General features: G+C 42.9%; 1 protein-coding gene across 1 annotated transcript in view; it reads right to left on the bottom strand.

The window, feature by feature from the left end:
* Window positions 1–10,112, bottom strand: part of PREP (prolyl endopeptidase) — an 87,788-nt gene extending 77,676 nt beyond the window's left edge. The window contains exons 1-4 of the mRNA XM_054291784.1: window positions 9,922–10,112; window positions 8,560–8,634; window positions 4,596–4,729; window positions 1,668–1,798 (exon numbers count right to left, since the gene is read on the bottom strand). Coding sequence (XP_054147759.1) covers window positions 1,668–1,798; window positions 4,596–4,729; window positions 8,560–8,634; window positions 9,922–9,966 — 385 coding nt within the window. The 5' untranslated portion in view covers window positions 9,967–10,112. The remainder of the gene's footprint in view (window positions 1–1,667; window positions 1,799–4,595; window positions 4,730–8,559; window positions 8,635–9,921) is intronic.
* Window positions 10,113–12,191: the final 2,079 nt, after the last annotated feature.

The raw sequence follows: 12,191 nt of genomic DNA, 5'->3' as shown, positions 1-12,191 counted from the left end.
GGTTCTACAGATCTACTTCTTGCAGCATGAACCATCACCTTCTTCTGTTTGCTTGGGACTTTACTCCCACTGCTTTGATTTGATATTCCCTCATTTTTGTAATAGAAAAATGACTAATCAACCCTTATTCCTTGTCTCCATCCTGCAGATGGAGAGAAATGATTCTGCAGACCTCTAATAACCTTGCTAAATTGTCCCTTTTCCAAGCTGATTAATCCAGGCACACTCAGTTTTTTCTTTGATTTTCCTACTGCCCTCCTCCAACCTGTATTTCAGAGCCCCTTTTGAGCTGAGGAGACTGGGACTTGATCTAGTGTTCAGTGGTACAGTATAAACTCCTGGGTTGCTAATGTAACAGTGTCTCCTTGTTTTGTTCTGTTTCATATAATCACAGAATCATGAAGGTTGGAAAAGACCTCCAAGAGTTCAACCTTTGACTGATCACCACCTTGTCAACTAAATCTCAGCACTGAGTGCCACACTGAGTTTTTCTTGAATGCTTCCAGGGAGAAATTTTTCCTGATGAATAAACTGGTATTTGATGTCCTTGTTCAGCTTCTACCAAGAACCAAGTTGACATTTTCATGGAATTATGTGTTATACTGCAAGCACTGCTCCCAAGAGGTCATCATGAGCTCAAGAGTTCACTCCATCCATTCCTCCATAAATGAAGATAGGATTGCTTTTTCCCCTGTGCATCACTTAATTTATCTGCACAAAGACTTTTACCTGTTAATTTATTGCCTACTTAAATTATTATTACGGTCTTCCTGCAACTCTTTAGTCATTCTTCAACCAGGAGTAACTTGGTACTGTCACCAATCTCTGCTCACTCCTTTTTCAATATGCTCAGCAGATGAACACTGCAAATCCTAGCACAGTCCTTGACAGGACTTTACTTGACAGCCATTCAGTTCTTCCTTTCCCTGCCCTTAAATCAATTATTAATCAACACTGGGAGTTTTCCCTCTTGTTACACAGCTGTTGATTTTCTATGTGCATTTGGAAGGAGACTATGCCTTAAGACTTCTAGAAACACTAGAAGAATCTCTAGAAAATTCTAGAGATTATATGCATGCAATATACACAGATAAAGGCAGGACTTCACTATTTTTCATAAAAAAAGCCATATTGATTCTTTTCAGCTAGGTCACTTTAAGAGAAACATTTATTAATTCTGACGGCTGTTTTTATTAACTGTCCTTGAACAGACTTAGAGAACTTCTAGGTCCAAGAGTCTGCTTCTAAAAATGAGCAAGTAGGGAGTGAAAATTGACAGCTAAGAGAAGTTACAGCCTTAGTGAACACAAACAATTTTGTGATTATAGAAGTTAATGCTATGTTCCTTCACAGTCTCTTACTTGTTGGCTTGTGTTAAAGCTGCAAAATACAATTTTAAGATAACTAATCAATATAAAAACAAACTTTTTTTCCTTTCTATGGACAGCCTCAAGAGCTGCTCGTATTTCACTGGAAACCTGTTACTGAGTTGTGAAAAAAAGCATTGGGAAACTGAACCAAGTTAATTGCGGATACAATGTAGATTTAGAAATGTTCTTCTGACACACCATACAAATCCACACAGGGCTATTATAATTACTTAGATTAAATTTTCAGCTTCTGCTGAAGACTGAGACTTACTGAGCAGGAACTGCTGTCTCACTAACCTCGTAAGGCCACTGTGCCATCATCAGAAAGCTTATTTGGATCAAGAAAAACTTTGGCATCGGCATCCAAGGAATCTTGTACATATAAAACTCGCTGATTCTGGAGCCCGGTATTGTAGAAGTGAAAATATCTAAAAAGAACACAAGAGGGAAAAATTAAGTAGGAAGAACTCTGATTTTCAGTTAGGCAAGCACAAAAAAACTTGTATGAAGTTCTCATGAAGTGAATAAAAGACAAATGAACAGGTTAGGGAAACACAAGTTTCACAGCAGAGTAGGAATCATGGCTAGGATGGATCCAAAATATCATTTAAAAATAAAAGTTGCATTGCCACAGTGCATTTCAAAGAATTCTAAGTATACTATAAACTCCATATAACTGTCTATGTTAAACAACTCTGGCAGCTGCAGCACTTCTCTGTTACAAGCATTGGCACAGGTTCCCATCCCTTATGTTCTCAGCTTTGTCATTCATACAGCTGCTTTCAATCCATGCTAGGTGACAGACTTATGCTCAAATCAAATGGAACCAAAACTGTTTCAATGTCCTTACAAATGTGTGTTTGAAAAAGTTGTAGGAACAGACAATTACAGAGCTGTCTTTAGTGAGTGATGCTCTTCATCATCCTAAGACACATCCTAAGACACCACAGAGCTCACAGAAATTAACACCCATCTTCACAGTACTTTACTATAAAAACACATGTCTTAAAAAAACAGGCAGCAGCTTGGGGGAGCAGGAGAATTTGCCTGGGGGAACAGGAGAATTTACAGAGCAACATTCAAATCTAAATATAAGTTCATCTATTCCCTAAGACTGACAAGTACATGGGTACAAACATGGGAACTTGGTAAAGCCAGAAGAGGAAAATATACTCACAAGGCTTGGTTAACAATATCAACTAGTAATACGTTCAAGTAATAACAGTAATGTTCAGCAAGTGCAAAACTGAAAGATTCAAATAAATAGAAGAAAAAGAAAAGTAATTTTCTATTTGATCAGCCATTTTCTTGATAATTCCATTTCTGCAATGCTGGGCAACAAGCTGGGAAGCAAAGGTCAAGCAATGAGACAGACACAGCACCTCCCTGGGCACCTTTCCTTTCTGCAGACTCCATAGAACAACTCCTCAGACACTGCCCTTCAGCAGCTATCCTTCATCAGAAAACCAGAGTGGTTAAATTTAAGGATTTTTAAGCGTCATGAGCAGTTCAGAAAATTCTTCAAATAGAATAGTTACTTTCCCCACACCTTACTGACTGTTATTTAAATTGGTAGAGACCTCTTGATCACCTCAAACACCACAACATAGGGATTTTCTATTATATTTGAACTGCTCTGATTTAAATCCAGCACATTCCAAGAAGAAGAGTATCACTCAGAAACACTAAAATTATATCTATTAAAGTCGAAGTAGTGTCATGAATTACAAGCACACCAAGCTCTTGGCACAAATGTTCCTCCTGGAGGACGGTCAGCTGCATTAAATTAAGACTTTGTATCTGTTAGCAGAGACTGCATTTATCACTGCCAGCCCTTCTGCAACATTAAGCCTTAATAGCACTGAAGGTAACAACACCCAGACAAGTTTGCATGCACAGGGAGAATGGGTCAGAGAATTCAGAGCAGACACTGACCACACCTGGTCACCTGCTACATCTGCATGAGCATCACATACAAACTAATAAGCTTTGCCTGACTCAGTAAGGCAAACTTCCCCAGATGCAGCACTGTCCTAAACAGCTCCACTGCCTCTGGGCTTAAACCTCACACCTCTATACACTGACACGTTGTGCCACATCCAATTAAAATTCACATTAAATCCACCAACAGCCTGGGTTTACTCCCCACCATATACCTTCAACAAACCCCACAAAGAACAGAATTTCCCTCCCTTAGAAGTAAGTATCAGTGCCTTCCTCACAGCACAGATCACTAAAACAAACCCCTCTCAATATCTGTGTAGAAATCTTAAGGCAACAAGATATCCTCTCTTTCTCATCATCTGTGGTTCATGGTGAACACATATATGACATACCTGGGTGCCCACTCAACAAAGACAAAACAAATTGAAAATATTGAAAAATATTATCTGTGTTTCCCATTATTAAGAGTGGCTGGTTGTTTGCACTACCTCTTTTTTAACTGCTAAAACAATCTTAGATGTAGTTAAGTCCCTTTACTCCCTTTCTCTAGAAGCTTGCTAATGTTTCTAAAAGAAGTCACATTAAATTCAGTAGCAGCTGCAGCCTCCAGATCTTGGGTAAGACACAGAAACACCATTTCTTCACCTGGCCACAGAATTAAAGCAGGGATATGAGTAGGTAAGGCACTGGAATATAGCGGGATTTCTTTGTTTCTAAGAAAACAGATCTTTTTCCATCAGTTGCCTTAAGTCCTCCAAGTGATTTTTCCTATATACCCTGCAGCTACAGGAACAACTTTTCACAAGGGAATTCCTACTGCTTTTCACTGGCCACGACTAAACAAAAAAAGCCTATCAGCTGCTCAATGAATGACCAGTGTAAGAGCAGGGTTCTAGCAAATATCACACATGATGGGCTTATTCTGTTTTCAGAGAACACACCTTTAACTATACTGACAGTGACCAAGCCTTTCTGAAAGGAACTCCTCGAAGCTTTACTTTTACAATAATTATTGTACAAAATCGTCTAAGTTCTGATAAACTCACAAATTCTTCTTATAAAAGAAAAGACAATAAAAGAAGAAGATAACATGACTGGGAATTGGAGAGAGTGAAGCACCTTTTGCGCTGCATCATGCAACCACACATGTTAACATTGGCTTAGTTTTCTTACTTAGCAACTATAAAAAAATAAATACAAATATAGTTTGTTTTCCAAATTAATAGTTGCTTCTGACTTGCTTCACATTCATCACCACCTCCAAAGACATTCCTCACATACCTTTTTCCTTTCTTGAAGTGGCAGCTGTACTTAGGATAATCATAGAGTTCAGTCATTCGTTCCTTGAACAGCCCTCTAACAGGACACTGCTCGAGAAAGGGAACTGTGAGCTTGTTCTGAGCCTCCACAAAGGCCTGAAAGAAAACAATCAAAAAATATAAACTCAAGCAGAAATGCCTATTTTTTACAGAAAACATTTTCAGAAGCAATGCATCACAGACATCTTTACCCCTTATAGATTATGCAGTGTCACACCTGAAGAATCCTACATGCTTATTTGCATTATGCCACAATTCTTTAATAGGACTCAATTTATATCTTGAATAATGACTCTCAAGGGCATACACTGGAGTAATCAGCCAGGAGACAAGACAGTCCTGCCTTTCCCCTTAAAAAACCCCAAACAACTACCAAAGAAATCTTTAGCAAACAAAAACCCAAACAAATACACAAAAAATACCCAAAACTTAAGGTAACAAACTCCAAAAGCACCATGCATTTAAAAACTCTCATATTTGCCTAAATGACAAATATTGCCCACAGATTGCACTATTATTTTAGGAGGTGGGAAGAGCTTTAAGATGACACAAAATGCCATGCGCATCATCTGTTCATATTATTAACATAACACACAGAATTAGTCCCAGCCAGTATTTCATAAGCCCAAAGTACTGCTCAAAGATCAGTTCTTAGGAAAAAAATACTAATCTCTGAAAACTTTGGGAAGTCTGGTTTCTTTAGAACACTCCAGCTCCCATCACAAACACTTATGGACAGTGATTAAAACCATTACCACTCCAGCTGTTTGTTGCATGCATGGAAAACCTGGTGCTCTGTTGGTGTTTCATCATCTCTGTTTATAGCACGGTACATTAACCTAAAATTAATACCTAAGCATCTTAAGGTGAATCACAGCTGCCAACAAGCAGACATGCAGGCTTTTCTGTCTCTAACATGAAAGCTTTTCTGTCTCTAACATGCAAGCTTTTCTGCCTCTAACATGAAGGTAGGAGAGGACACTGTGTGTGGCTGTAACTCACAGCCAATTGTCGCAGTGGCAGTGTCACCCTCGACCTCCAGCTCCTCACCTCCAGCACAAAATCCTGTCCACTCATCCCTTGCTTACATGGGGCTCCTTTCCAGGAGAGGGTTTGAAAGAGCCTGTTGTTTCTACCTGTCCTGAATCTGTTACAGGCAATCAGATCAATGCATTCTAACATCTGAGTTACACCTCATTGCAGGGCATGACCCACAGGAACAGCAGTAATCCACATTGCACAACTAGTGCTCCACAGATCTCCAGAAAAGCTGTACAGGAGAATAGCTGGCACACACTTACCAGGTGCTATCAGTGTTTAGTCGTGTATTAATTCTTCAGGTGAAGAATTAATATGTGCACAGCACAGCCCATTGGTAAGTCATGCAGCCTCCACATTGCATTGCTATAATCATTCCCCCATCAGATGGTGAAAGAACTTAATTAAATTTACCCAAAATTATGTGTATCTGAATTGGTTTCTCTAAATGGAAACATGTGAATTTCAAAGACTACATAGACAAAAATACGGACTGTGGATTCTATACAAATAAACAAACTTCTCCCAGTCCTGTGACATTTTCAGAGAAATGGTGGCTTATAAAAACATGTGTAAGACCATCCAGTGTACTGGACAAGATAAGCACTTTCCAGTTACATGCAGGGAACAGAAATTGGCACACATCTTTGTCTCAATCATCAATAACATGACCAAAATGACAACATTGCTGCAAGGGTATACTTGAACTGTGTGTTACCCACTTTTAACTGCACAGACACATCTTACCACATCTGCTTTCATTAGTTATATTTAAAGAAACACAGACTTTTCCTTACAAGCATTTGTTGCCCAAGAGCATGCTTACAGACTAATTATTACACTCACACCTGTATCACTCTTAATTTTGCTTTTACAGGAACTTAATATATTTTTCTCATTTCCAATCAGTATGCATCAAAGATTCTTAGATTATTTGTAAATGGAATGCCACAGCTGCATGAAAAAGGAGGAAGGAATTACAGATTTTTCAAAGAGTTTTGTGGAGAAGAATACAGTCCACTTTGGAAACTTTCTGTTTCCACACTTTTGAGTGTGAAGTTACACTCATGTTTAAAAGCAATACATAATTGAAATATTGCTCTAGATAAAGTACAAGAACATATGTCAGCAGAAACTCTCACAGCAAACAACTTCACTCACCACGCTGAGCTAAACAGATGCCACCAAGCTACAGGTCTAACAGTAACTGTGTGCCTTCATGAATCTAGAGAGAAAGATTTTTATTGTACCTGTGGGTATCTGCATCTGACCATGTATCATAAGCCTTGAACCAGGACAGACTTTGCTAGCAGCAGAAAGGAAAGAGTAAGGGTCCAAGTAAAGCAACTTCTTATGGCTGCTTTGGAAGATAAGGTAATTTGAAAAGCAGAACAATTTTTGAAGCATTGTACTAGCAGTAGAGATGGTCTACTTGAGGCTGAAGTGTCTGGCCATTAAGTAGGCCAACTGTCATTCTAAAATAACAGTCAAACTAAATTTCATCTAAGAAATGCCACAAGTTCTTTTTAACCATGCTTTTCTACAACGTATCACCTTTTAACACTCTACTAAGCCACTCTATCCAGATAATTATTCCACTGACAGTATATACTTTCCATGAAAAAGCCTTAGAATAGAAACTGTTTTAACATGACCAGTCTTTGTTATTACTCTGCACAGCATTTACAGTTCATATATATATTCAGCCAAGGGTAGCTCAGTGAGCACATACCTTTCTAAGTATTACAAAGAAAAATTTATTAGAGTTCTTGTGACTTCCAAGGGCAATTGAAAAATTAATCAAAACGTGAACAAAACACTGGTCTATTATCACATCCATTTAATTGTAGATTGAGAGTTTCAGTTCTAGTCCTAATTCAATTACACACATGTTCAGAATAGTACAAGCCAACCCCATATGATCCCTGCTTTTTCACCACTTGTCCATCCCTCATGTCTGAAACAAGCTCAGCATTACTGCCTACACTGTCAGTGAGTTGAGGTACTGTACATGACTAAAATAGCAGCAAAAGGCTTTGCTGTAGTTTAAAATGACCTTATTTCCCACAAAGTGTTGAAACAAACCAAGAAGTTGGAAGTCCAACTAAGCCAAAGCCAAGACAACAGTGAAAGTGTGGTGTTGCAGCTGTGGCTTATGTCATTACCAGAAGTGTTTCACCAGTGTAGCACATTTCAGCTATGCCAGGGATGTTTCCTCAATCTGTCTTAGAAGTCAACAGTCAAAAAGCAGCATACCATGAACTCACATTCTGCACTCTCCCCAAAGTGAGATAGGAACTTCCCCACCTGACCACGGATTCATTTTTATTACACTATACCTTACATATCTGGAGGAGGGAGTTTGGTTACCTTACATATCTGGAGGAGTTGGTTTGTGTGCTTGGGTGCTCTTGACTGGTCCAACCAAGCACACACAGGGAAAAAAAAGTTAATGTTTCTTTTCAGTATGACACCACCACCTTGAACATTCAAACTGGCCAAGAAAAATGGAGGCAAGATAAGCATGGGTTTAGTTTTAAAAATTCTGTGATCTAAGTTATATCAAGTATTCCAGACCTTCATAGAACCATAGAATGGTTTGGGTAGGAAAGGACATTGAAGATCCTTTAGTTAAATGCCATGGGCTGGGACATTTGCCAGTAAACCAGGTTGCTCAAAGCCCCATTCAACCTTTCCTCCATTAAAACACAGGGAGAAAATAATGGCATTGCTGTTGGTGCCATGAAATACCACATGAACTACACCTTTGTTTACTATGCAAGTTTCCAAAGTGTATTGGCAGCTTCTTCAGAAGCAGAGTACCAGTGCATCTGGTCTATAAAAGAGAAGCATGTGAAAGCAGCTATTCCCATGCAAAGAAGGGCTACCTTCGTCTCCTCACTGTCGGGATCTTCGAGCCAGCAGTATGGATCGCTGATTTTACATCCATGGTAATCCGACACCTGAATTTATAAAAAACAGTCATTTGAAAAAAGACATGCACACAAGCAAATTCTATCCATCAAGGAATGATAAGTCAGCATGAGGAAGGGCATTTGGAATTTCACAAAAGCATACACTGCTAAGGAGCAAAGACAGAACCAACACATTGCTCCCAGGTGAGTTACAAGTATTACCACTCTTTGGTGATAAACCACAGCAGCAGAGTAGTTCTCAGAAAAAAACACAGAGCACCACAAAAATGGTGAAAGGCACATAAATTCCTTCTACAAGATAGATTAGTAAGCAAAAAAGAAACCCCACCAATCAAACCAAGACCCTTAAGGTTTTCCAGCCAAATTATAAACCCCGATTACTGGATGTACCCAAGGTATGGCTTCTGGTTAAACAAACAGTCTCTGGTTTAGCCCTCCAAACTACTGTTGCCCACAAATATGTGCATAATGTGTATATATATATAAATCGTAATTTAAAAAATAAAATGCCCACCCCCAAAACAACAAACAAAACAAGTAAACCACAGAAGATTAATCCACGTGGTTGAATTTACCTGCTTCCTTCCTCCAGTACATAAAAAAGACTAGATACCTGCTACTAAGGCTTGTCAGTTCAGCCTTACAGTCAACTAGGAAAGTAAATACTTCAGGATTTCTTCCAGCTTTGGCTCATATCGGCAAACATTTTGTTTAAATGCAATACACAATGCACAGTGCTTTGAGGAAGGGAAAGAAAATCGATCCCATTTTAGCCAAACTTACACTGTAATCCCTTGTGTATCCAGATGTGGTGGAAACACAAGGAGATGAGACTATGTTACAGATGTGCCATCCTATATAAATAGACTATTTGTTCCTCTGCTGACGCTGCTGCGGCCCGGGCGGAGGCCTGGGTTTGGGTTTCCCTGACACACGCACCGGTACCGAAGCTCCGGGACGCGCCCCGGGGCCGCTGCTCCCGCGCCCCGCTCCCGCCGCCCGCCTCGCACCGGCTCCCGGCTCCCGGCCCCCGGCCCCGCACACGCGGGCCGTGCCCGGAGGCACCGGCGCAAGGGCCCCAATCCCGCCCTAACGAGCCCCCGGCAGCCGCCGCGGCCCGCGGGCGCGACAAACCCGAGGCTCTCTGCACGGAGCACGCCGGGCGTTCCGCGGCCGCCGCCGAACAAAGCCCCGAGAGCCGAGGCGGCACCGCCGCCCCGAGGCGGCCCCGCCGGCAATGGCGAGCCGGGTGCCCCCGCCCGGGCCCGGCGGCCGCCGCACACCGGGTGCTGTCCCAGCCAGCGCCCTACTCACGGCGGTCTCGTCGCGATACACCTCGGGGTACTGGAAAGCCGGCATGGCGGGCTGCGGCGGAGAGGGCCGGGAAGCAAAGGAGGCGGAGGAGGAAGAGGAGGAGGAGGAGGCGAGGCGCGGAGGCGGCCGCGGGGCTGGGGCCGTGTTTTGGGTCGCGGCGGCAGCAGCCGGCAGCAGGCGCACAGCGCGGCACAGGCGCAGCGCCGCTGCCGCCATACGGCCGCCCCCCGCCAGCGCCGTGCGCCGCGCAGCGCCCCCTGCCGGCTCCCGCCGCGCGGGCGGCACGGGCCGGGCGCCATGGCGGCGGCTGAGGAGCCGGCCTTGGCCGTGCGGCCCCGCCGACCTTGGACTCTGCTCCCCGCTCCCGGTGCTCCGGCAGGGTTCGGTACCCGGCTCCACCCGGGTTTCATCCTCCTTATAGTAAACGTTTGCCAAAAAATAAAATCGCAGGTTCTCGAGCGGTCATTCTTTTCCCGCTCGGCTCTCCAGCCTTGGCACACGGTGAGAAAAGAAGAGGTTCGAGTCTGGCTGGCAGAAGTCCCCTCCGCGCTGGCCCGAAATTAGAGCTGATTCCTAGGTGGGGTTGATTATTTGATTCTGATTCTGTGGCTCAGGCAGCTCAAAGCCAGATCATGGAATCACAGAATCGATTAGGTTGGAAAAGACTTAAGAGATCATTAACCTGTGACAGAACTCTACCTTGTCAAGTAAACCGTGGCAGTAAGTGCCATATCCAGTCTTTCCTTAAACACTTTAGAGATGGTGACTCCACCACCTCTCTGGGCACCCCATTCTGATGTCTGATCACCCCTTTTGTGAAGAAATTCCTCCTGATGTCCAACCCCTCGTTCTGTCACTGGTTGCCTGGAAAAAAAGAGATGGACTCTCACCTGGACAGAACCTCCTTTTGGGGCGCTGTAGAGAGCGATAAGGTCACCTCTGAGCCCTCTCTTCTCCAGGCTAAACTTGGCTTGGTCCACTCAAACCTCTAGTGCGCTTCCATTGAACATAACTCAACAAGTTTCCAGTGACTCGCCTTCACCCTAAAAGCAAAGGCCAAGTTGGCCGCTTGGTCCCAGTGGAGATGGCACTCCAGAGCACCAGCCCAGCTGGCTGGTGCTTGTCACCCTCGCCTCAGAGTTATGGTGTGTAGTCCCACACTAGCCCCCACTCTGGCCTGCGCAGCCAGGCTGGATGAAAGGGCACCCAGTAAAGGTGCTTCAAATGAATGCCTTCATGCCATGGGTATTTATTTTGCAAGAGGATTTCCTGGGTCAGAAAACTTGCAAACATTTTTCCTCCAGGGAGAGACCAGGTGTACTCCTTCTGCACAATGGAGGAGACAGGAGGCGGTTTGGCAGCATGGCTGAGCTGCTTTTCTTCTGAATGAAGCTGCTGCCCACAGCCTTTGCCAAGCTGTCCTGTCAGCCTGGGGAGGACTTCACTGCAGCTCTTCATCTAGAGTAAACTCATGTGTATGTGTGGTTAATGGCACCAGCTGGAGACACGGAGGTTTGTGTGTGGCCTTTAATGGTCTGGTAAGCCCAAAGAGTGGTTGTTAGTAAAATAACCACCTGGAATGGCAATCACCTAAAACATTTTGGAAATGGCATCAAACCTTTATAGTTACCACCTCTGACCTGTGTCTTGATTGCCTTCTCTTAATGGAAAGAGTTACCATCTCTAATTGGACGTTCTGTTTAAAGGATGAGGGTTGTGTACATATGAATGAAATTAAATATGCCAGCCCCGCAATGGCCACTGTTGCGAAGTGACATAACCGTGCTCATCATCTTTGCTTACATCCTAAACAACAGCTGTGTGGCTTCTTTTCTCTCATCCCTTCTCTTTTGGTCATTTTTTGTTCTTATCTTGTTTCTTTGTTAATCTTCTCCCTTTGCAAGGCAGCAGGACAGCTGCTGACTACTACTACACCTTTTGTTCTGGGGCTCAAGAACATGCCACCAGCGAGGAAGTTGATGGCAATGCCTTGACATGCCCGATGCTGATAAAAGCTTGCTAATTATCTGAGCAACTTGCTTAGGTAGATACTGGCAAGCCAAGGCTGTTTCTGTCTAAAGCTTCCCAGACAGAATTGTATATGCACACAAATTTGCATCATGGGGAGAATTATTAGCTCAATACCTCTGTCAAGCGTGCTTGCCAGTGTGCAACACAAACAAAGCTGTATGTCCACAGCTTGTCGGGGAGTTTTGGGCAGCTTACTGTAAATTTATTTTGTAGACAGTAGAGGCCGTGCATTTGATTCA

This window comes from Melozone crissalis, unplaced genomic scaffold, assembly GCF_028551555.1.
Source record: "Melozone crissalis strain CALT ecotype California unplaced genomic scaffold, PUWL_Pcris_2 ptg000106l_1, whole genome shotgun sequence".
NCBI classification, from domain to species: domain Eukaryota; kingdom Metazoa; phylum Chordata; class Aves; order Passeriformes; family Passerellidae; genus Melozone; species Melozone crissalis.
Note: the sequence above shows the minus strand (reverse complement) of the source record. Positions and strands in the feature narration are given on the sequence as shown.